This window comes from Lolium rigidum, chromosome 4 (genome assembly GCF_022539505.1).
Source record: "Lolium rigidum isolate FL_2022 chromosome 4, APGP_CSIRO_Lrig_0.1, whole genome shotgun sequence".
NCBI lineage: Eukaryota > Viridiplantae > Streptophyta > Magnoliopsida > Poales > Poaceae > Lolium > Lolium rigidum.
In genome coordinates, this window is record NC_061511.1 from 122647086 (window position 1) to 122673544 (window position 26459).

The 26459-nt window shown below is 47.1% G+C and overlaps 1 protein-coding gene across 1 annotated transcript; it reads right to left on the bottom strand.

Moving 5' to 3' along the window:
* Nucleotides 1-13799: 13799 nt before the first annotated feature.
* On the bottom strand, nucleotides 13800-18867 carry LOC124705500 (very-long-chain aldehyde decarbonylase GL1-5-like). The gene is made up of 10 exons (XM_047237206.1): nucleotides 18721-18867; nucleotides 18409-18632; nucleotides 18067-18299; nucleotides 15868-16087; nucleotides 15325-15700; nucleotides 15117-15224; nucleotides 14723-14923; nucleotides 14539-14637; nucleotides 14264-14440; nucleotides 13800-14181 (listed from the first exon to the last, which is right to left on the bottom strand). Exons 1-10 carry the CDS (start codon nucleotides 18778-18780, stop codon nucleotides 14020-14022), a joined length of 1860 nt encoding a protein of 619 aa, XP_047093162.1. The 5' UTR covers nucleotides 18781-18867; the 3' UTR covers nucleotides 13800-14019.
* Nucleotides 18868-26459: the final 7592 nt, after the last annotated feature.

Below are 26459 nucleotides of genomic sequence, written 5' to 3' on the forward strand. Positions count from 1 at the left end.
ATCAAATAGTGTAAGGGATAAAGAGTTACTCTCATTAGAAGGTAGGCATGGGTAGCTAATTCATTCTTCCTCCTTTTATTCATCATTCTCCTCCTCTTTTTAATCTAATGAGTTTTCAGGTTCAGCAAATTCTTCTTCCACAGGTTCCTGCAAATTGTGGATACATTCTTGTGCATGACTGAGTCTCTCTTTATAATCAATGATATAACATTTATTGCTGAAATTTTCTATGCAATAATCAAGGATAGAAGAGACCAAATCTTAAGGTCTTTACAAGCAACACAAGTTTCATAATTTTTAGACATGAAGGATTCTATTTCAGAAGCTCCCATAAATAAGACAAATTGTTCTACTTCTTCAAATCCAAGATGAATATAGTTATTCCAATGATAGTTCATAATTAAAACTTCTTTACTAAAGTCACATTAAAATTTAAGATGTTTAGTATCCTGTTCAGAGCAACAATTTATATCATGCCGTTTAAAAAAATTTAGCAATTTGATCCAACCGTTTTAACGCGCCTCTCATGACTTTACCCTTATATAATTCTCTATACTTTATAAAATGTTCCATAGAGGGTCTAGGATGTTCTTCCATGGCAACAGTTTTTTAGATTTTCGGTTTTTCAAATTTTTATGAATTTTTGGGTATATAAGAAAAATAAAACAAGACAAAAATAAACTAGACAAAAGTAAACTAAAAGTAAAAACAACTAAACAGAAATAAACTAAGCAAAAATAAACTAGACAAGACAAAATTAAATAAAATAAAAACATAGAGATAGGTGAAGTGTACTCCCCAGGTGAACTTATGAGTAGAGCTATACCTCCCCGGCAACGGCGCCAGAAAATAGTCATGATGATCCACAAGTATAAGGGATCGCAACAGTCTTTGAGGGAAGTAAAACCTAAATTTATTGATTCGACACAAGCGGAGGTAAAGAATACTTATAAGTCTTAACAACGGAGTTGTCAATTCAGCTGCACCTAAAAAAACACTAGTAACCGGGGTGATGTGAAAGCATTAGTAATATGAGAGCAATGGCAATAGTAACACAACAACAGTAGCAGTAACATAGAGGAGATGGGACCGGAAAATATTCTAGTGCGTAGTTGACTGTAGAGCAATGATGATGATAGAAGGTCCTGAGTTCCCAGCTATCTACACTAGTGGTAATTATCCAAATAACTGTTGGCACGCAAAACTGCCACGCAACATCTTGATAGTTGTCGTGCTTTCGTGACGACACCCGATTGTTTTCCGAGCAAAACAACAAAGGTTCCTCGCTGTCGTGGAGGAGATCGATTATTTTTCAACGCAAAACGGTAAAGATGAACCAAACCTTAGGGCTGCTAGGGCATGGCAGAGAAGAACGATAAAGAAAAATAAACGATAAAAAGTAGATGCATTTTTGATATAAATCGATTGGTTCCTATTTATTCAATCGACCAGGGCTTATATATGCCGCATGACTGCGCGTACAGGCGGAGATTTGACTTGACGTACAGGGTAAGAAATCAAAAGCTAAACCGAATTGAACTTGTGTTCGCTCATTGATTCGGTTTCCATCTATAACTGTACTTCCCTATTCTACTTGAAAGCCAATACGTGACAAGTGCAGATAAGATTCCGTACAACTAATCTTAGGCCTAGAAACAATAAAGTATTTCGACCAGGTACTGATCATACGAATCAGCCCGGTAGATGATATTCTTCTCTGTTGTATTTTCTGTTCTGAACCTTCATCAAAAACTTGTCCTCTGCTAATTCAGCAAATACTCCATACTCCAAGGTTGCACTTGTTGCATTCCATGATCTGGTAAATAGGTCGCTTCGCCTTATAGTGTTGTTGCACTGGTATCACGGTATGACTATAACCAAGCCTGCATTTTGAGCTAAAAGCACAACACCAAAATCATGTGTCAATTACTTATTTATCTACACATATTTAACCTAATTTGGCCTAAAAATACCTGTTAGCCAAATTATGTATTCAACACATATCTCCCTGTTTTTGGTACAATTGTATTTATCAAAAATATTATAATAGCACAGTACCTCAGGACGATGTTGATCACTTCATCATGTATATAATTTCTAAGGGCGATGTCCAAAGAACACATCTCTAAATTTTCCTTAGGGCGATATTTCAAGGAATATATCAGCCATAATTTTTCTTAGGGCGATACAATTGAGTAATTGATAATTGTGAGGGCATGACAATGCATGCTATGAAAAGATAAAGTTTACTATAGTATTTAATTGGGCATTACCACATAATACATTGACTGTAATCCAACTGCGCCTATGACTAATAATTCACCTTCAGGTTATCATCCGAACCCCTTCCAGTATTAAGTTGCAAGCAACAAATTATCGCATTAAGCAATGTGTGTAAAGTAAATAATAGAATCATCCTTAGACAAAATATTGTTGTTTTCTCCCTAGTAGCAACAACACATCTACAATCTTAGAAGTTATTGTCACTCTTCCAGAAAACTAGAGGCATGAACCCACTATCGAGCATAAATAATCCCTCTTGGAAATACATGCAACTACTTATCAGGGTAACTACAAGTACCGGAGAGCATGTAAGATCTTAAATAACAATAGTATGATAATATGATAAACAATCTGATCACAATTACACAATTTATCGGATCCCAACAAACACAACACCGATTACATCATATGGATCTCAATCACGTAAGGCAGCTCATGAGATCATTGTATTGAAGTACATGGGAGAGAGAGTACCAACTAGCTACATCCGAGAACCCGTAGTCCAGGGGAACTACTCACGAATCATCATGGAGTCGAAGTGGAGGCGGTGGAGTCAATGGAGATGGCTCCAGGGGTCAATCCCCGTCCCGGCAGGGTGCCGGAACAGGAACTTCTGACCCCCGAAACTTGTCTGGACGATGGCAGCAGCGATGAAATTTTTCGTGGATGGAGGCTTGATTGTTTAAGGGTTTTCGCGCCGGAGGCAATTTATAGGCGGAAGGGCGAGGTCGGTGGGCGCCAGGTGGGCCCACACCACCCCTAGGCGCGGGCCAAGGCCAGGCCACGCCTAGGGTTGGTATGGCCGGCTCCTGCCCCCCCTCTGTCTCTCCTCTGGACTCTGTCTTCATTTTGGTAAAATAACAACTTCGGCTTTTGTTTCGTCCTATTCCGAGAATATTTCTTGTACAACTTTTTTGAAATACAAAACAGCAGAAAACGGGGAACTGGTACTGTGGCATCTTATCAATAGGTTAGTGCCGGAAAATGTATAAAAGTGCCACGAAGTGTAAACAAAACATATTGGAATTGGTATAAAATAAGCATGGAGCATAAAAGTTTATAGATACGTTTGCGACGTATCAGCGGTCCCTGTTCAAAAACATGCAGACCAAATTAAATATGAGCACGACACACCATCCACAGACGGATGGCCAAACGGAACGGGTGAACCAATGCCTGGAATTATATTTGAGATGTTCTGTAACATCCTCTCCAACAAAGTGGGTCGACTGGATCTCTTTGGCTGAGTATTGGTATAATACAACCTACCACACTACTCTGGGTCATTCCCCATTTAAGGCACTCTATGGCACATTGATAGGGAAAATGTGTCCGATCTTTCGATGAGATGATGATAACATCGATTTATTGGTGGAGTTCGTGCTTGACGATCCGACTACACGTGCAAAGCTCGTGCGTCAATGCAATCGCTAGGATAATCTCCGAGAGTTACTGATCTTGCGGGTGCACGATTAGCCTTACCAGAATGTCTTAATTCCTACCTGAAATCGAGAACAAGTAAGAATTAATAATGCACTGAGAATATTGCGGATGAAAGATGAAAGCTTTATTTGAATAAGGTGGGATTCCGAATAGTCGGTCTTGTTCTGGGTGTTGGCCTCAAAAGAAGTACACGAAGAGTTGCAGCAATGACTAATTTTTAGTCTAATCAAAGTCCGAGTCTAAACGTGACGGCTATGGGGGCATTTAAAGGAGGAAAAGGTGGGGTTTCGGCCAGCCATGCGTATGGTGGCCGAACCAAACCCTAGAAAGCTTTTCCCCCTTCAATATGGACTCTAAAAAGTGGCTGACTTAATTCCTGCGAAAATAACATGGATCTGGCCCAAAACTAAAGGTGACGCAGCACCATGTAATCATATGGACAAAATTATGAAGTGGAAAACTCTATATTTCGTCCATGTCTTCATCTCCAATTATGGTGGCTTCAAAGTTCTGAAATCTCCACTTGCAGCGTCCTCTTCAATCCTCACATGTTGACTGCCATCTCCATGCACGATCATGCTCCAAAGCTTGTCCCTCTTGTCCATGCTAAGTCCATCATTCCTAAGAGTAACAAACACATCTGATTTAGGCAGCATCATATTCTCATGTAAGTCAGGAATAGTTCCAAGAAACAAAAATACCTGATAGTTAAGTTGTTTGGCACGAGCTTGAGTGATTGGTCCTTGTATTTGTGTGGCTGTAGGTACAACGGTTGTATCAATAGATGGGATGTCCTCATCACATATACCCATCACACGGCTTATTTCCCATTGACACTGGATCAATTACTCCCGAGGCTGCTGATTTTCTCACTAACGGACAGCTGAATTCCTGCAACAACAACTTGCCAGAGCTAGCCACCGTATGAAGCATATTGCAGATGGGAAGCGATCCTTCCAGGTTGGAGAGAAAGTGCTACTGAAATTGCAGCCCTATGTGCAGAAAACGGTGGTTCACCGTCCTTACCCAAAGTTTTCATTTAAATACTATGACCCTTACTCCGTGCTTGCCAGTGCCAGGTATGGCCCTGTTGCTTATAAATTGGACTTTCCTACTGACAGCCAAGTGCATCCGGTCTTCCATGTGTCCCAGCTTAAGACATTCATCCCGGATCACACGCCGGTGTTCACTGAGTTACCTTCACCACTCCAGCTGGATGTGGCAGAATTGGAGCCTGAGGAGATTCTTGACCGTCGCCTTGTGAAGAAGGACAACGCTTCACACTTGCAGGTCCTCATCAAATGGTCGACCATGCCAGCTACAATGGCGAGGACTATGAAGTGTTGGGCCTTCGTTTTCCCCATGCTGCAGCCTGGGGACAGACTGTGTCTCAAGGGGACGACAGTGTCACAACTAGTGGACCACAAGACGCTGACCATCCATATGTGACGACCAGCGGGAGTGTGTCATAGGAAGGAGAAAAGCCAGTACGTCTTCAACCTGCGTGTCGGCTAGCTAGTGGATGCGAGCTGCGTCTGGCGAGAGTACTTGAACCAGGTGCGGTGCCTGGAAGAGGTTAGGAAGAAAAATAGAATTGTCCACCTTCTCTACCTTGTTCTCTCTTCTTCCCCAAGACAACTCTTCCTATATCTGAGTCTCGTTGTTTCCATGGTTAGGTGGATCTGATTCATACACCAAGGGCATAACATAGGGACCCAATTTGGACACAATAAAGGAGGGTCTTCGATTCTAGCTTTGTGGGAGGTGTACTTTTCTTGCGAAACGCAGTACAATCAAAGACGCTCACACATACGCGCATATATTCACCCCTATGAACGCGCACACACACACCCTATCCCTATGAGCATATAGGCGCCTCGCTATCGACGGTAACGTCACCTCCCACTGAAAAATATTTCACCTTTATGAAACACCAAAGTATCAAATTCGGTATTTAAACTCTCATAAATTGGGGTGCCACTAACCTCCTAACCATTCAACCACAGTTTAGTTCTCGTGGGAGATGTACTAGCTATCGGCCCATATACTTAGGCCACTACAAGCCCGTCTTAAGGCCTTTCTCTCGCACCCTTGCCACTCCTAACGGCCACCACCAGTGGTCTTCCGTGCCGGCCGCCGGAGAAGATTTCCGCCGCGCGACGGCCGCGTAGCCCTGCCATTGCGTGGCGGAGCAAGCAAGCGTGCCTCTCTAGGCCGACGTTGGTTTCCCTATTCCGGCCGACGCATGCCTCGGTAACGCCTCCCACTGCTGCCTGCCGTGCTGCCCCTCCTCCGTGAGTATTTTCGTTCCGGGATTCCTTATTTCCTTTTATCTATTTCTACGTATTCTATTTAGACTGCTTCATACGTTTTCTTAATCTCACATTCTCACTCCCAGTAGGGAGTATCCGTAGGATTCAGATGCCTAAATGCTCGTATGCTCACCCTACACATCGATTACGAAATTTAGGAACGATCTGAACTGTACATGTTTCCAGTGGCAAAAATACCTTTTCATGATGAAATTCACTGACAGGAATGTGAAATGGCCCATCAGTAATAACTTATTAGACAGTTGGTATTGTGCGGACCTGAACCAAAATTTCCCAAAAGAACATCAGTTTAGATGGATATAAACATCAGTTTAGATGGATTATTGGGAAATAAATGCATAGGCACCACCGTATCAAGTAACCATAGTTTCGTGTCTATAAGATTCCTGAAGTATCAGCAGAGATTTTTAGAAGTTACCATAGTCTTCTTTTAGGAGATCATAAGTTGGTCGAGCTAATAAGAAAATATAGGGCCACTGTCTGCTATTCTGTATTTACATGTTTCTGTATGGATTGCGATCAAGTTAAACCATATAAAAACTATAAATTTATAGAATGAACAACAATGGCCCACGATTGTTCCTTTGCTAACTTACATTATTGATGGAACAAATAGTAGGACAGAATTTCTCCACTGTCGTTCTCTGATCATATAAGATCAACTGTGTAATAAATAGCCAACCTTCTTGTCTCAAACTACTACAACATTACATTTGTCATGTCCAACATAATGTCCGTTTTCCCCACATAAAATTGTTTAATCATGGCATAGCTATCTACATATTATTCCAGTGACTTGCAATCGACCCATCAAACTTGAGCAACAGGGTGGAAACCATGCATCATTGCTGCAGACCATATTCTCTCCATGTCTAGCACTGTCTCTCCGCACTCAGTCTTCAGTCCATCCCTTCAACACATGAACAATTCCAGCAATGCGCCATGCGGTCATCACCCTCCTTGGCAGCCAATTCTGAAAACAACCCAAATCATTAAGTAGAAAAATCATGTACTGAAGTTATTCCACAGTTCCAGCTCAGCGCGACGACCAAGTTACCTCGCACGAGTGCACGTTTTGCATTTCTTTAGGTATACACTCATTGCAGGAGTCAATGAGTCATCAAATAGGTGCAACAGTCCTTCCGTTGCATTCTGGGCGGGAACTGTTTTTTTTTCGAGAGTACGCCAAAGGCGTACCATATCTTTATAGAAGGTAGAGGTTTGAGTACAAGAACGGCACCACTCGCTACAAGCAATGAGCGTAACCCCACACAACACCGGCTACAGACCAAACAACCACAACACAAAGCACCTGTCCTAAGCAAAGAAACCAAGCCACCTCTCGACCGACGCCAGGCACCTCCGTAGAGGAACAACTCCAAAAAAGGCCTTCCTTGTCGACGCACCATCCGAAGTAGATCAATGGCGGGACTTGGTCGAACCCAAGAAGCTGTCCTGAAGAACATGCCAGCAGTGGCGTGCATAGCGCCTAGAAGAACTGCCGTGGACCGCTGCGCCACCGGATTGAAACCGCAAGGGGACCTCTGCACCGTGTCTTCAAGCACGAAGCTCCCAACAGAGTCACGACGTCACCGACGCCGCCATCGTGCCGATCCGCACCGGATCGAGGCTTTCGCCCGAAGACAACCAAACTCCAACAGGGTAGGGAGATGCCGACACTCCACGGCGACGCCTCCAAGGAGGGGAACGACACCCATAGGCGCCGTCGCCACCGGCCCGACCCAAGCCGGGCATGACTTTCGTCCGAGTCGTCGACCATCTCCGAAACCCCAGAGCATGGGCAGAACGCCCTTGAGCCTCGCACCGCTGTTGCCACAGCGCCTCGTCGATGGAGTCGCAAAAAAACTGCAGACCACACACCCCGCAAAGCTGAGGATCCGGTCAACCTCCCTCTCCCCCTCCAGCCCGGCCAGGCACCGCAGCCACCACTCTCCCCTCCAGCCGGAGCAAACGCTGCACGCGGCGGACCTCGCCAACTCCAGGCGCCCACCCACGTCCAGCTCGCCCCGGCCCAGCAGGCCCAGATCGGGCCCAGCAAGCCCAGATCGGACCCGCGCTCCAGCCTCCGCTCTCCGCCGCCGGGCGACCCAGACCGCGCCGAGCTCAAGGCGGCGGATCTCTGCTCACCGAGGGCTCTCCCTGGCCGAGCTTCTCCGCGCCGCCGCCTCCAGCACCGGCCGCGCCCGGCAGCCTCCCGACGACGCCTCCGCTCCTCTCCGCCCCTGATCTCCGCTGCAGGCCTCGCCGATCTCCACCACCACGCCGCGCCGCCACCCCTCCCGACCCCCAGCCGCGCGTCACAAGGCCCGCGAAGCCCCGCGCCGCCCATGGCGTCCCGCCTCCGCACGTCGGGGGCCCGCCGGGGCGCGCCCGCCCTCACCCGCCGTCTTCGATGGCCAGGCGTGGCCGCCACCGCCAGCCCTGGGGGCGGCAGTGGCCGGAGGAGGGGATCCGGCGGCGGCTTCTAGGGTTGGTGTGGGGGCGCCTCCGGAGTCGCCCGTGCGTGGCGACCCGGGAGGGATAGGTGCCGTTTCAATAATCGGGCGGGAACTGTGAGTATGGGATAAATTGTGTTCCTTTCTGTGCCCTGGAGTGTTCAGTAGCATCCAGACCTTCTCCAATTAGCCACACCTGGAAAATTTGGGGACAACTAGTGATGTGGTTTGTTAATTAGGCATTTTGCTATCTTATATGGTGCAACCTATTAATCTCTTAGGAGAACAGTTTATCTTTTCTTCTCCTTACCTCTGCAGTGCCAGTCGTTGATAATAAAATATTGCTGGTTGCATTTTCTGGTATATAGTCCTTCAGGATATCGTAATCCTGATTGTTTTTATCATTATGACCTTCCCAAGATGAGTTGCTTGTTACATTTTAGAACAAAAAACCATTTGTATTGATTGAAGTGGAGGTAGATAATATATGGTATTTGGTTATTACTTCGACATTTTTCTTGCACAACACTGAAGCAACAGTACAAGCCACCTTCGTAATCTTTCCTGCAAGGATAAATTTATTTGTGCCCTGGGGAATACTGTTGATAACCACTGCAGCAGCTAAGCTGGTGACATCCACAAGTGTTACCCCCAATTTTGGGTATTTCTGAAGATAAAGTTCCCCACTTCCATTGAGGCTATGTGCCTGATGTTGAAGATATTGTTGTCAGCTACAACTTGTACTATGCGAGAGGCCATTTTCTATTTTTGTACTTTTCATCTACATGACAACCTTTTCCTTTTGCAGAAGTATACATGGGGACTTCAGTTTGACATTACATATGGTCATAGTTATCATTTGAACTACATAAGGTCTCTTTCAAGTTTTCAACTTCTATGCTTTGAACAATGAAAGAAATGGCGTACCTGGCTCAGGAGTCCAAGGCTAACAACTTTAGCTCCTTTCTTATCAGCTTCATATATTGCCTTCTCAATCAGGTAATTGATTGCTTCCTTCTGCTGGTTCAGTCCATACTGCAGAATGAAAAATGTTACTATTAATTTTCACAGTAAATGTACTAATTTTCTTGAAATCAATTCAAACATGATTCTTACATTGAAACTGTATCTTGGTATAGCCCATGACTGCATCCTGAGTTTCTTCATGACATTCCTCTCAACGGTGAACCAAGAACCATACGCCTATGTCAGCACCATGAACAACCATGTCACAGGCCACATGATCTGCAGTTGCCACATGGAAGTGTACGGCTTGGAGGCATATTGGGCGAACCCAGTCCTTATATGATAGATTGACTGCAGGCTGGTAAGATGGGTAAGGTTAACTACATCTACTGATTCGTCCTTGTTCTTGAGTGAATTCTCGTGCGCTGGCTGCTCTCTTTGCTCATAATCAATGATTGTCCTTCGCCTCCCTATTTCGGTACTGTTGGGTCGCCCTTGAACGCTTTAAATTTGTTTAAATATACATGTAGCAGGTTGGGAATTTGATGAACAGTTACCAATATTTAGGAGTTGGTTTCCCAAGAGCATAGTACATGTACGTGTTGGCTGGGACTAAACCATGTGATAGCTCAGCTGCTAATTAAGTAAGCATGGTAAGCGAGGGTTTGAGGAAGACATACATGTGATGGGCTCGGTGACGATGGATGTGTGGTGGTAGCGTGTGTAGAGGATGTGGTGGTGCAATGTGCGGTGGAACCAGTAGTAGAGGAGGCGGGGCCAGCGTGGAGCAGCACCAACAGCACCGCGCCGTCTGTCCTCCACAGCGGCAGGTGCTGCCCACCCGGCATGTACACTGCGCCGAGGAGTAGCAGGATGGCGCTCAGGATGATAAACAACCAGGAATATGATGCCACAGAAAGCTCTTTCTTGAAATGTACCAAAAAAATTGAGCATGAAACTGCAAAATGTGGTGTATATATGACCCTATATTCTTGTAACAAAAAAAAAAGAAAAAAATGGTTCAACTTGAATAAGGATTCATGTTTCAAGCCCGTGGCTTCCTAGCTTAATTTTGTGCAATCTATTTGTCATAATTTTGGCATCGTGTAACACGATGCATGTCTATGATATTTATCAAAATAGTTTTTTTCACAACTTCTTCAAAAGGAAAATAAATTGCATTTTACTCACTTGCTGTGCATCCTCTTAGGGCACAAATCCACGTTCTATATTTGTATGCATACCAGTTCCGCTCTCGGTCGACCTGGTCGAACTTGATGCCTCGTTCAACAAAGAGAACGCCGCCGCCGCCGCTGCCGGACTAATCCTATGGTTTCCCCCGGTACACGGAGGGGATTGGGGAGGGGGTACACCCGACGCTCTTCAGGAAGGCAGGGTGGCACCCTCAGGCTTCACCGCGTCGGTGCTGGACGAGCCAACATGGATTTCTTCCAACCCCCAAAACCACTACCCCAGACAACATAACTGTCTAATATCTTCTGTTAGTGTCAACATAACTGTACTTAATTGGGCGACGTTAGGTGTCAAATTGGTCCAAAGCCTATGATTGAACGAGAGCTCTGTGTGCTCCGTTTTGATGAATATGGCTTGCTTTAGAATGTGTCCACAAAATCTTGGTTACATGGAGCCAGTAGGACCACTCCAATGCGTCAACAGGGGTGGAGGTTCAGCCCGGCAACCCTGAGCAGTTGCCTGGGCTTTGCACTCAAAACTCTACTAAAGTTATAGCACCGTTTATGATTTATTCAGCTAATTTTTTGGGCAAAAGCTAGATTAAGTGAGTAGTACTGAAACTTTGCCCATGCTAGGTGAGTCGGCTAGCTTCGCCACTGTGCGTCAAGATAAATATGCCATCGTCAGTGCAATATTTAAAATAATTTTAATTAGGATGGACCCAGAGAAACCTTACTGATCGATGGAGTCACAATGCCTCTCTCTGATGAGGACATGCTGGTATGGTGGTAGGTACCATTCCATCATGACTGTGGTCACACTTTTTTTTCCCATGGCACAAGATGGAATAATGGATGCAAAAGGTTTGTTTGTGTGTGTGTGTGTGTGGGGGGGGGGGGGGGGGGGGCTGCCTTGTCGGATATCCATCCACTTCGATGATGGCACAGATTGGTTTTTATTGAAAAATACATTATCTCTCTCTTTTACGTGTGATTGTCCATGGTGGAGAGCATTGCAGATGTGCTTGTCGCACTGATCCCTCAATACCCAAGATCCCCGGCACAACTGTTGGGTATGCCGCATAGGAAACTCCAATGCCCAAAGGAGACAGCCATGCCATGGAAAACTATGCATTGCCCGCATCATGCGATTTTCTACCATTTGGGTGCAACTAATTTCTTATGTTTCTGTTGGGTTTCATATCTAGCCTATTCCAACTTGATTGGGACAAAAAGGCTTAGTTGTTATTGTTGTTAGCCTGATATGAGATTTAAAAAATGTTTATCTTTAGAGCATGCCATAGTTTTTAAAAGTTAACTGGGTAGTGGGTACTGACTTTGACAAGTAGCTTGCTTTTGTGATACGTCCCGAACGTTCAGAGACAAACTATTTGTGTTATTCATAGAAAAATGGTTATGAAACTGAAACAGGAAATAATAGTGCTTATACAATATCCGTTTTGAATCCTCTTTGTTATACTATACCAGGACCCCCTGGTGCCTGAACAGGGCCGGCACATTGCAGGTCTGCAGCCACAGGCGAGTCATTCCCCTTTTTGCTGGAAGATGCTGTCAACTATACTCCTATTTTCTTTCCTCAATGTGCCGAGTATGGTATTCTATATGTATGTGGAATTACATGTTAGAACACTGTTGTTTTAAATTTATTTTTCTGAGAGCAAATGTAAATATTTTACTAGCTAAAGAATATCCTTGTGCAGATAGAGAAGTTACCTACGAGTGAAAGCTACCACTCAAGTAGTTAATTAGTACCCATTTAGAGGAAGTAATTAGTACCCTGTTAGAGGAAGTATGCAAGTGTAGTACTTGAAAAGCACATGCAAACCGGAAATCCACTTTGGCTCATAGGTGTAGATGCACCTATTGTCGAAAAAACATATTTTAAAATGTCGAAAAATTTCAGAAAAAAAATCGGGGTGTACTTTCACATGTTCTATGCCTGCACACAAAGGGTCGTGAAAAAATATTAATTTCTGTGGCCTGTGCAAAAAAGACAATTTTTTGTGCTCTGAAAAAGTTTACTACGAGACATCTGTTTATCTTTTTTTTGCATAGGCCATGTAAATGTTTTTGTCCTGCAAAACTTTTGTGCTCTAACATAGGATGTCCGGATGCACCCCGAAGAATTTTATTTGAATTTTTTGAAATTTTGAAATTGATTTAAAATTTGTTTTTCTTAATAGGTGTAGATACACCTATGAGCCAAAACGCCATGTCGCATGCAAACCTGTAATTGTGTACTAGCATGTCATAAACACAGCTCCTATCAGCAATAAATAAACACACCAGGCAGTTAGAGGTTACTAGCATGCCATAAACACGTCAACCAGTCCCCATATATTCCCCTCTATAAGGCTCAGCTTGAAAGTATATTTATGAAATCCAATAAAATGCCCCGTAAAAGAATGAAGAAAATGATCTACTTTGGGAGATAAATTCACATGTATACTATTTTTTAGTAGTCTCTAATCAAAATATGTTTATAAACGTACTGGTAGCTCGACTCGCAAAAGTTCATTTTGGATTTGCTCATTTTTTTTTAAAAAAAATGATTCTTAACCGGGGGAAGGAGCAACTAGCACAGAAGGCCAGCTTTATATTTTAGAATCCACAGAAGACCAGCCTTTTCTCAGAAAAACATACACAAAATTTACAATGCAGTGCAGGCCAAAATTTTATCAATTCAGGTTGACATACTGGCAAACAAAGTGCATAACAGATACTATTATGCTCAGCATTGTGAGACAGTTTGAACAGAAGTGCAGAACTGGAAAGTCCTTCATTCAATAATCCATACGACAGTGATAACTGCTAGCATCACCCCAACCTTATACGTATATTCCCAAAGAGCTTGACAGGGAATTACTTGTTTTCTGTCGGTAGAGCAACATAAATTGGTCAAGCTTTCTTAATCTTTGCATCCCTCAGGTATGGCAGGCAGGGGTTAGCTGACGTTGGTTTGTTGAACCACATGACACCACATACCTCTACTTAACTGTTGATTGTGATTAACTTGTACTGCACATTAGTTTTAAGTCAATGTAAACACTGACCAACCCCCATTCTTGTTTTTTGTTTAATTGCATTCTTAATGCAAGGACATATAGCGATAGAAATAGATCAAACCAAGTTATGGACTCATTATCATAGGAGTGAATAGCGCGATAACAGCTAACCAAGTAACTTTGGTAGATCAAAGTACATAATTATAGGCTATACTTTTGCTGGCCAATGTGTCTGCTTCTTCTTCCTTAGCATGGATCCATCGAGCATATCACATCTATATCTGCATACTGTTTATTCCGTTGGCCTGCAACCAGAGCTTCAAGCTTCAGCAACGGGGCAGAACCCATGCAGAATCACAGCAGACCAAACTTTGTCCATGTCTAGCACCATGTCTCCGCACTCATGCTCGTTCCATCCCTCCAATGCATGAACAATTCCAGCGATGCGCCACGCACTCATCACCCTCCTTGGCAGCCAATTCTGAAATGTTTTTTTTTGTTAGCTTCATAAGATCATGTAGTGCAGTTCTTGAAGAGTTGCAGTTAACTAGAGCCTTACTTACCTCGCACGAATGAACATTCTGCATTGTTTTAGGTACGCTCATTGCTGGGGTTGTTGAGTAGGCGCAACAGTCCTTGCGTACCGTTCTTGGTGGGAACTGTGAGTATGGGATAAACCGTGTTCCTTTCGGTGCTCTGAACTGTTCAGCAGCATCTAAACCTTCTCCAATTACCCACACCTGCAAAATTCAACCAGGCATTCTATTTAACTGATAGTGCATGATTTGTAGTTATACGATGTCCCCCCCTACTCGGAACTGAACAATTATCTTCTTACATTTGCAGTGCCAGTTTTTGATAATAAAAGATTATCAGCTGCATCTTCTGGTATTTTGGGCTTGAGGAAATGATAGTCTTGCTTGTTTGTCATTATGATCTGCACAAGAGGAGTTGCTTTTTAGTATAAAAACCCTTAGCTCTCCATGTGATCAAAATGAGACAGATCTCTATTTAGACCTGACCTTGATATTTTTCTTGCACAATGCTGCAGCCACTGCCCGGGCCACCTTCGAAATATTTCCTGCAAGAACAACTTGATCTGTACCTTTGGGGATACTATTGACAACCACTGCGGCAGCTAGGCTGGTGCCATCCACCAGTTTCACCCCCAACTTTGGGTACTTTTGCAGATAAAGTTCCCCACTTCCATTGAGACTCTGGGCCTGTTGGGTTAAAGATATCAAATTGTAGTGAGCGAGTATTATTTGAGTGGTGATATCTGTTATAGAAGTCTCTAGGTTTTGCCTACAAAGACGTAGTTTTAGCAGCAGAAGCTATACTGCATCAGTATTTTTTAATCATGAGCATATGAATTGATGACGAATGATAGTTTGAACAGCTGAAGAAATAATTTACCTGATTCAGGAGTCCAAGACTAACAACTTTGGCTCCTTTCTTGTCAGCTTCACATATCGCCTTTACAATCAGGCTATTGATTGCTTCCTTCTCCCAGTTCAACCCATACTGCACAAAGGGAAAGGTTAGTTCATTGTTAGTTATAATTGATATAATTCATATCTCCAGTGCATTCTAACCATATCTTTTGATCTAACAAAATTCTTACATGGAAATTGTATCTTGGTATGGCCCATGACTGGATCCTGAGTTTCTTCATGACATTCCTCTCAACGGTGAACCAAGAGCCATACACCCACGTGAGGACCATGGATAGCCACGAAAGAGGCCACATGATGCGCATGTACCACTTGGAGGCGTACGGCTTGGATGCGTACTCGGCGAACCCAGGCCTCATGTGGTAGATGGACTGCAGGCTGGTAAGATGGGTTAGGTGAACCACATCTACCGATTCGTCCTTGTTCTTGAGTGAATTCTCCTGCAGCTTGTCCGATGACTTGTCCATCGTGTTATATATGTAGTCGTAGAAGGGCATGAAAAGAGAGTAGTTTGTCCGGAACTGGGTGTGGTGAAGAGAATGAAACCTAATGCATGGACAAAGTTCAGATCACACACAGTGAGAAACAGACATAATCATGGACTCATGGTGAAAAAGTATTTAAGTAGTATAAAACAATTCGATGTCGTCTTCCCTTGGTTAGAAAAGAATGCTACTGTAAGTTGTGTGATGGGTGTATATGAAAATACTTACGATGGTGTGTACATGATATACTTGAGAGGTGGGAACCATCTGAAGAGCCAGGTGGGCACCAACTCGAAGTTGCAGTGGCCCATGTTGTTCATGACATCGATGTAGAGCATGTAGAGCTCAAATGTCATGATTGAAGCAGTTCCTGTCAAGGCGCAGGCGATAAGCGGGATCGAGAAGAGCAGTTCATAGGCCATGAGCTCCGCAAATGGATGGATGACAGCTGCACGAACATAACGACGTAATTAACATTTCATCTATCTGCTTAGCAAAATTAAAAGATAAAAAAAAGAGCTTTAACAAAGTGATAGTTGGCAACGGAAGTGACAAGCTTACACTGTGTCATAACTAATTGTTGATGTCTTTATGCTTACTGTGGAGAAGACAGCATGGTCAGGAAAGTACTGTAAGTTTTGCATCTTGGTGTATGCAAAAAGGTCAGGAAAGTACTGTAGATTTTGCACCTACTGTACTTTGTCTAGTTGATGACGTTGCGGGGCCATACAATGATGTTTTCTTGGACATGTTAGAAAATTTCTGTAATCATCTGTGTTCTTAAGATTTAAAGATCAAATCCAAGTTTTTTTACTGCTTATTAAAATCTTTTCTTCGTGGGGAACTGCCTATGAAAATGAAGCAGAGCAGCCAAGGAATTATACAGGTTTACCCTTATATAGACTTCTCTTTTCTGTACAACTTTTCTATATCCTTCCTACACGTGTATATTTTTTAGCCATAGCAGGACATCTGCTAAAATTCCTTGCAAGAAGAAGCCTTGTTACTCATGTCGACATATCAGTAAGAATCTATAGGGGGTCCATGCGAAGGTTGTGACTTTAGCGTAGCAGGTACGTGACAGTGAAGTGCTTGGTTCTGTTTGGTCATAAAGGAAGCATGTACAATAGGGAACGTATCGACTCAGCTTTTGAATGCTCCAGCAATATGTCTCGTACGTCCTATATGTTTCCTCATTGGTCGCTATCAGCCATCAAGAGCCCAACATTGAGCATTTTGGAGTAACTTTCGCAAACTTGTAAAATTTAGCAACCAAATTTAATTGTATTTAGCGTGGTATAAGAAATCAATAGAAATGAAGAGTGAAACAGTGCTACTCGTTTTGATATTTTGTTTTCTCCGTATATCCAAAATGCCATTTTAGTTAAATATGTTTGTCATGTTTATAGGACACTGCCTTTGCAACTTCTGGAAATTTTTACAGCTACTTATCAGAGTTTATGCACACAAGGGTAGTAATGGTGTTCTTCGTGATGCAGGCCCAACCTGTGTGTTGGAAATGATCTGCGGAAATTCAATTCGGCTCCCGGGTGCATATGCTCCCTCTATCAAAAAGTTATATTTCGAAATATCAAAAAAATTTGACAAAAAATTCTACATGTACGTTTCCACAAAATACGTATGTTCGTCAAGTTTCACAAAGAATCAATATGTTTTAAGGTCTGTATAAAAAAGAGAAAATTTATCTCCTAAAAAGCCTTATTTTCAGCATTGAATTTTGTCTTTTTTACGCACGTCACACGACAAGTCGGATTTTTATGAAACGACTTTGTGAGCGTGTAGCACGTGAAGATGTTCGTGCGAATTTTTCGTTTCAATTTTTTAAAATTTTAAAATGTATGTAACATGTATTTCAAAATAAAGGGAGCATATGCTCCCATGTGCCAAAACACCATCCCCCAAACTCACAAACGAGCCAAATTAATAAAACTCACGTTTCCTGTAAAAAAAATCCGGTCGTCATTTTAATGCAGAAGTTGAGGGTACAACCTCCCCCCCCCCCCCCCCCCCCCCCACACCAAAAAAATACACATAGTACATAAAGGTAGTCTTTGTTTTTAATTATTGCTTGCTCGATCGTCAGACACTACCATAATGGATCCTAATTAAGCCGTTTCGATGGCCGGTCCAGATCTGAGAACTCAACGATCACGTTAAGGTGTCGATCGTTCGAAAGGAACAGGCCATGGCCATGTCCTTTCGGAAAGACATTAAACTGGCGTCATCAAAACCACAAGGCGATCGACCTCGATCACAGTTTGATGCACTGTAAAAGACACGCTGCCCCAGAGCATATACATACAGTACACGAACACAGACGTTTGTTCGTACGCGACTGGAGTTGAATCTCATACAGGCATACAAGGAAAACGTCGAAATCACGTGATAGGGATGATGGATACGTACATGTGATGGGCTCGGTGACGATGGATGCGTGGTGGTGGGAGTGGTAGCGCGTGTAGAGGAAGTGGTGGTGGAGCGCGCGGTGGAACCAGTAGTAGAGCAGCTCCACGGGGCCGGCGTGCAGCAGCGCGATCAGCACCGCGCCGTCCGTCCGCCACAGCGGCAGGTTCTTCCCGCCGGGAAGGTGCAGGGCGCCCAGGTAGAAGAGGATCGCGCTCAGGATGATCTGGTCGTCCCTGCATGCGCACGCCAATCTTTCATCAGTCAGTCGCCGCCGTCACGCCGGCCGGCCGGCCGGTCTGCTCGAGCCACCGGCCGGGGGTCGGAGAGGAAGCGCCTACTTACCAGTTGCGCTCGCGGTCCACCTGCTCGAACTCGATGCCGCGCTCGACGATCTGGCGCTTGCCGCGCGCGTTCTGGAGGCGGGACACGGTGATCCAGAGCTGGTTGTGGACCGCCCGGAGCATCATCGACGGCAGGATGATTATGTAGCCCAGGTCCGCCTCGCGCCACCCCTTGGTCGCCACCACGTGCAGGCCGTGCGCCACCCATGGCGCCAGCACCAGGTACTGCATGCGGACGCGCGCATGCCGGATTATTGGTCAGTTTGAACGTCCTACACGATAGATTGGCTAGCAAAACAGCCAGGTAGCGTACCTTGAAGCTCCCAAGCCTCGCCCATGGCCACTCGGTGAACAAGCCGGGGTTCGTCGCCATGGCGTCTTGGGGACCTTGGAGCTTCTTGCTTGCTTAGCTATGTCTTCTACAGTGGCCTCTGCGTGGGTAGTTCCATCAATTTATAGACTCGGCTGGTGAGTGGTGAGTGGTGAGGGGCGTGAGTGTGCCTATATATATGCCTGGGGCATGCCGTCTAATTAAAACGCAATAATGTCATTTCCAGCTACGGCAAAAACAAAAACTCTTTTAAAGAGGAACAATAATTTGGCCTTTGCACCAGGGTTCGATGCACATGATTAACTACGTTATTTCACGAGCTGAGTCCATGGAGCGACAAAGAAGGACAAACTAACATGGCTATGAGAAAGAAATGACAACAAATACCTGTGAGTGAGGCTGTGAAACTGCTGAAGTGGCGGCCGACCCAACTAGGGAAGGTCAAACTGAAGTCTCCTGTTTGAAGAAGGTTCCAGAATTTCATTTGCGTTTCCAAAACTTCTTTTGTACAGCATTAGGCCAAAAAAATTATCTTGGTTCCGTAGTATAGCCAGGGCTACAGGTATACAGCAAGAGATAGAAACCAATTTTCTACATCATGGTGCATGCAGTAAAAAGATTGCAAAGTTTCTACATTCTAATACCAGTAACCTAAATTGTAAGGTGGGTCTGAAGCTAGATAGTCTGATCTAAATTCTAATACCAGCAACCTAAATTGTAGGGTGGGTTTGAAGCTAGATATTCTGATCCTGAAAGATTGAAGAAACCCATCTGCGAGTGGAGATTTTTGGCTCTCGGGCATCAGTGACACCATTGTTTTAAAAAACTCGAAAATCACATTTACGAGATTTTAAAAAAATACTTAAAAAATTCTATCTGTAGCAAATGTTATCATGCAGACGTGTAAAATATCAATTTCAAATACTTTACAATCTAAGCTACACAAAAATAACAAGACTTGTGGATCTGAGATGCATACTTTCAAATCTCCAAAAAATTTCAGATTTTATGATGCCTACAGGGAGGAGCCAGGTGAGTTACTGCCACGTACTGTAGAGCTTCAGTACGCATGCATTGCATTTTCAGGGTGATCCCGGTGTATTTCAATTTTCCCTGCACCCCTGGACTATTAAGATCCGACACGAGAGGAACTCCATGCTCGAAGTCTCCAGCTCCCAACAACCAGCTAGGCGCCTCCAAGTCCAAAGGCGATCTGGGTTCACGAGCCCATGATAGGAGGAGAAAGACAATTGCATGTTGTGCCCCGGCGCGTACGTCGCTGCCGATCTGCCGTCGCGCCATAGCCAAATGCTTGTGGGGACGAACACGAGCGGTCGCTAATCGATCGAGTACATATATGCAAACAGCTGGTGATATTCATACAGTAGGGCATCCTCTATATAGTACTACTACCTCCATCTCGGTTTAACAAGCACACACGTAGTTTAAGACAAACTTTGACCATTGATTTGGTTAACAAAATATAAAGTTTATGTATATGATACTATCTCTATAATGCATGGTATCATGTAGCAATATCATAATTTAATTATATTTATTGATTTTTAGAATTTTATTGTAGTACAAGATCTATTTTAAATTTATGTTTCTTATTCTAAATGATATAAGCTTACGAGACAATATTGTCGTGGATATGACCACGGCAGGTGCTATGGAGGGGGAGGGGGGGGGGGGCAGCACTTCGTTGATGCGGGGGCAAGGGAACACATCCATCTGCGAAACGAGGTGCACAAGACGCAAGGTTTTACCAGGTTCAGCCCCTCCGGAGAGTAAAAAGCCTACGTCCTGCTAGATCTATTACTCAGTGGAGAATTACAATGGGAGGCTCAGTCGGCGGCTATGCCAAGAGCTAAAGGGGGAGATTGGATCTCAGATGATGTGTCTTCTAGGGTTTAGCTCGGGGGTTTATATAGGCACCCCCGATCTAGGGTTACATGAGGATAACTCCGAATCATTTCGGTTGCTACTAATCCGGGATTTGCCACCCCTCTTGCAAGTAATCTCCTTTTCCAGTCGCACAGGTCTTCATCCAGGGATTGCGGCCCAGTCGCTTCAGGGCCCAATCACCCGGTCGCCGCAGGGCCCAGTCACCCAGTCGCTTGGGCGACTGGCAGCCTTCTTGGGCCTTTGTCTCCATGGCGAGCAGGACTGGCGACACACCCCCTTAGGGCATATCCCCATCAGTAGTCCCCGAGCGCGGTGGTGATGAAGCGTGGATTCGAGACGAGTCTTGAAGAGGCGCGGCGATGGGTCAACGGGAGTCGCCATCGGGCTCCCAGAAACGAAGTCGCAGACTTGGTCCCAGTCTTTAGTCGCCTAAGGTTATTTGGCCAGTCGGTGTATGATAGTCGGCGTTGGCCAGTCGCCGCTTGCCAGTCGGCGTACGTCCACCACGGAGACACGTGGAGAGCCCAACGGCTAGATTTCACGTTGACCGAGGTGCGAGCCGTTGGCATGCAGTTGATCGTTGGACTTGACGTGACCGTTAACGGCTAGTTAACAGTCACCTAGCCTAATCTGGCGCCGATCTCGGCCGTTGATCTCGGGGCGGCGATTTCGTAGCGGCGTTGAAGGGTGGATCTCGTTCCTTAATTTGGGCGAGTGCAGCGATATAAAGGGCTGCTCCAGGAACTAGGGTTCATCAGTCCGTTGCATTTCTTCCCCGCAAGCTACTTCACCCCTTCCTTCTATTCTCCGCGTCCGAGCTCGAGCGCTTCAATGGCGGCCAAAGCGTGGGGCAAATCCAAGGTCACCAAAGAATCCCTCCTCCCGTACATCTCTGCGGGGATCATTCCGGAGTTCAGGCACGAGAGATGGAGAGTGCCGGCGGCGAACGAGGTGGAGCCGCGCCCGAGGCCAGGGGAGTTCGTGATCTTCATGAGCTTCCTCGACCGCGGGTTCGCGCTTCCTACCTCCGACTTCCTGCGCCAGCTCCTCGCCTTCTACAGCTTCAAAATCTCCGACCTCGGCCCGCACAGCGTCCAGCAGACCGCGCTGTTCGTGGCGCTGTGCGAGTGCTACCTAGGTTGCTCGCCCTATTTCCCATTGTGGGTATCGATCTTCCATGGGCGGGCGACTCGGGTTAGCAAAAGCGATCCCTCGCTCATCCCGAACGGCGGGATCACATTTCAGGTGAAGTCCGGGGAAAGCTTCATCGACATGGCGCTCCCCAAGAAGGCGCAATCGCAATGGCGCCGCTTCTGGTTTTACGCCTCGGAGCACATGCGGCCTGGGGAAGTTCCCATTCCCCAGTATTCGCCCGAGCCGAGCACGCCTCAGCGCCTCAACATCCAGTCGCTACCGCGCGACCAGGAGGAGGTGGTGAAGGAGATGCGCCTGGCGATCCAGGTGCTGAAGGACGACGGGCTGACGGCCGCCGACATGTACAATTGTTGGCTCGCTCGTCGCCTGATCCCTTTGCGCAGCCGCGCCCATTACATGTGGGAGTACCGGGGGAAGAACGACTGCACCCGCTCGACGACGGTCGACTAGAGCGAGGACGAGTACCGGAAGGTACTCGCCAAGGTCACCACGGCCACATTCACTTCCTCGATGATGGGCTGCAGCCTTTCTCCGAGGACAGGCCGGCGCCTCAGGTATTAAATCGTCCTTCTCGTGACTTTTCCATGGGTTATCTGACATGCTTTCTTGGTTGGAGAGTAGAGGTGGCGGAAGATCGCCAACCACCTTCCCCCGCTCGCGGGGAAGGAGCCTTCGGAGATGACCGAGGGTGAGGAGGCCAAGGAAGACGACGCCGAAGACGACGGGGAGCGCACCGAATCGGACTCTGAGGCAAGGGACTTCGTCCGGATGCCTCGTGGTTCGAAGAGGGGTGCGGCTTCCTCGTCGCAAAGCCCACCAGAGGATGGTCCTCCGGAGGATGACGAGGGAGAAGAGACGACCTCGCCCCCGGAAGGAAAGGGGCCCGCCCGAGAGACCGAAGCGCCCCGTGCCAAGCGACTGCACCCAACCGTCTTGCAGGGCGCGACCGAGCTTCGGCGACCTCTTCAGGCCGCGCTTGATGCGGGAGCGCGGGTCGGCACCGGTGTGAAGATGCTCCCGACGGTGAAGTAAGTGTCGCTATTCGTATTCTCCTTATTTTCTCATCGAGCCGCCGAAATGCTCATAGGGGAGCCTTACATGGCCAAGCCGAAGGTGTTGAGGAAGCCCGCTGCTGCGACTGGAGCGGCTGCTATGAGGGCGGCCGAGGCGAAGAAGGCCGCCGAGAAGAAGAAGGCGGCGCCTGACCCCATGGTCATGGCGTCGTCTCAGGGGCAGACCGCCACTATGGGTAGGCCCACGGGGGCGACCGCCAGCTCGAAGGGTCCATTCGCTGGGGGCGCAGCCTCGGCAAGCGCGAGCGGCGCTGGAGCCGCGAGGTCGGACGCCGGGTCGGTGGGTGCGAGCGGCACATGGAGCCGCGAGGGTGGACGTCGGGTCGGAGAAGGCCCAGGGCGCGGGGGGCGAACATCAGGTCATCCCTCCTCCAACGGAAGAGGAGCAAGCTGCCGCCGGAGGAACGGTCTGTCCGGCGAAGATGAAGGAGCGGCGAACGAAAGCGGCGCGGGATCCAGCTCGACCCACCGAGCGTGACGAACCGGTGGAGGAAGCGCCGTCGGCAGCGGCAGTGGTGCGCGGGGATGGCGCACCTGAGCCTCACCAACTGCCGCTCGCGTCCTTGTCGTTCGCCGAGCTGCCCGCGGCGCTTGGAGGCGTCCATACGGTGAGCACGGTTCCCCCCAGTCCCCGAGGGTCTGTTTGTGCGAATTCTGCTGAGTCTCGATTATGTGCAGGCGGAGGTGAAGCAACTGACGGCGCAGGTGGAAGAGGCCGCGAAGAAGAACCGCCAGCTGATCGCCATCGGCAGTGAGTTTCATCTCCTCGAACCTCTTGATGCAATGCGTCTTCAACGCTCATGGTCGTCCTTCTTCTGTAGCAGAGGCGCGTGAGAAAGCGCTTGCCGAGGCTCGTCAAGGGTACGTCAAGGAATCTCTCTACCGGGAGGCTGACTTCCGTGCGACGACGGCTGAGGCGACTGCGAAGAAGGCGAAGACGGAGGTCGCCGATTTGACCAAGGTCCTTGAGCGCAAGAGCCAGGAGCTGGAGGATGTAATCGCCGATGACCAGGCGAAGCTTACGGCCGCGCAACAGGACCATGACAGTGCGCGAGCGGCGGCTGCAACGCTGCGGGAGGAGCTCGCAGCGCTAAAGCTGCAACACGCCAAGGAGCTTGCCGCGGAGAAGGAGGCGTCATCGGCCACCATTCTCGGCATCCAGCAAGAGAAGACCATCTTCGAGGCCTTCGTGCGGGAGATGTCGCGACAGCTACTTGGTAAGTTTTGCTTCCTCTTAGCTGGGGATCAGCTTTGTTACTCAGTCCCCGAGCGTGGTGAGTCTGGATTGGGGGCCAGTCCCTGAGCGTGGCGAGTCCATCTTGGGAGCCAGTCCCCGAGCGTGGCGAGTCCATCTTGGGTGCCAGTCCCCGAGCGTGGCGAGTCCATCTTGGGGGCCAGTCCCCGAGCGTGGCGAGGCCATCTTGGGGGCCAGTCCCCGAGCGTGGCGAGCCCATCTTGGGGGCCAGTCCCCGAGCGTGGCGAGCCGGCGGACGTGAAACGGGTGCTGACTTCTTTCTTTCGTGCAGGCACATGCGACTTTGTGGAGACGACGACCCCTCGCGACTGCCTGGAGACGGCGACCACGCGTATCATCAAGTGCACGGGGGATATATTGGCGGCGCTCCAGTATATCAGCCCAAGTGAGCGAATCCCGCGAGACGCGCAATCGGTCTTCCGTGCCATCGCTGATGTGCCAGCAGTGGTTGACTGGCTGCGCCGCTCGTCGTGTCGCGTGGGCATCACCATGGCTCTGAGCTTGGTGCTTGCTCACTACTCCGAGGGCTTTGACGTGGATGAGGTGACGGCGGGATTCCCATCCGAAACCGGCGAGTTTGATGTCGCCGAGGTGCTTCGCCTGATGGACGTGGTCCGCCCCTTCGCCGACCGTGTGCTGGCGACTGCGGACTTGGAAACGCACATCACCAGCCAGACGGCGCCGAGAGACGTTGACGTGGAAGGGAATCCGAAGGACTTCCCCGCCAAGCGCTTGTTCCACGCGGCTGCCACTATCGACGTATCCCGTCGTCAAGTACACGCCGAAGTTCGTGTACGGAGATGATGGCCCCGAGCCGGTGGTTGGGGATGAAGTTGGCTCTTCAAAGTAGCTTCGGTTGGGTTGGGGGAGTGCCCTCCTGAAACTTGTAATAAGACATTGCTCGAATATACTTTTGGTTAGAGTATTTTGTAATGACAATGCTGTGTTATCTTGCGGGTTTTGTTGTGTTGGTTTTGTTAGCCGAGTCATCATGGCCAGAAGGGGCCAGTCGCTTAAGCGACCCCGATGAAGGCTACCGCTTGACTGTTTTCCTTGCCGAGCTGGGCGTCCCCAGTCGTAGTACGTAGTCATATAGCGCGAGTACCAGCCTCATGGGTGTTGATTTGGACGTTGTATCTTTTAGCGTGCCTCTCGTCGTGGCCCGTGGGACCAGTCGCGTGGCGACTCCAAAGGGGTTCCTGATTTGGCGTGCTTTCCTTGGCGAGCCGCGGGTCCATTTTGCGGGGTCCCTGGTCGAAGTACTTAGCTGTTCAGGTCACCTTCCTAAGGTAGAGGAGGGTGATTGTATGCTGTGTAATGTAGCATTGACGGTTGCTAGGGCCCGGGGGGCTGGTCGAGCATGCGACCCTGCCGTAGGGTCCAGCCGCCGTTTTCACTTGACGGCGTAAGGAGTGTGGGTTAGGTATCGCGATCGGCCAGCACGCCACATCCTTGTTAGCCGAGCTACTTGGCTGTTATGGACTGCGCTACAAGCAGCAGCAAGCGAAAGTCTCCCAGTTTTGGCGCTTTGCTTATTGCGCGACTTGGGAGATATGTTCGTGCATTGCACGAGGGGCGGGCGGCGAGTGCGAAATTATGAGACTGAAAACTTTATTGATATTCATGTTTCACATACATTGCGACTAGGTGTAGAATCGTCGGAGGAGGTTGACGTTCCAGGGGCGTTCAACCTCCCTGGTGAGGGGCTCACCATTGTCGTTCTTGCGGGCATCGATGAGGTAGTAGGTGAAGGAGATATGCCCTAGAGGCAATAATAAAAGTGGTTATTATTTATATCTCTATGTTTATGATAAATGTTTATATGTCATGCTATAATTGTATTAACCGAAACATTAGTACATGTGTGATATATAGACAACAAGAAGTCCCTAGTATGCCTCTTAAACTAGCTTGTTGATTAATGGATGATTAGTTTCATAATCATGAACATTGGATGTTATTAATAACAAGGTTATGTCATTATATGAATGATGTAATGGACACACCCAATTAAGCGTAGCATAAGATCTCGTCATTAAGTTATTTGCTATAAGCTTTCGATACATAGTTACCTAGTCCTTATGACCATGAGATCATGTAAATCACTTATACCGGAAAGGTACTTTGATTACACCAAACACCACCGCGTAAATGGGTGGCTATAAAGGTGGGATTAAGTATCCGGAAAGTATGAGTTGAGGCATATGGATCAACAGTGGGATTTGTCCATCCCGATGACGGATAGATATACTCTGGGCCCTCTCGGTGGAATGTCGTCTTGCAAGCATATGAATGAGTTCATAAGAGACCACATACCACGGTACGAGTAA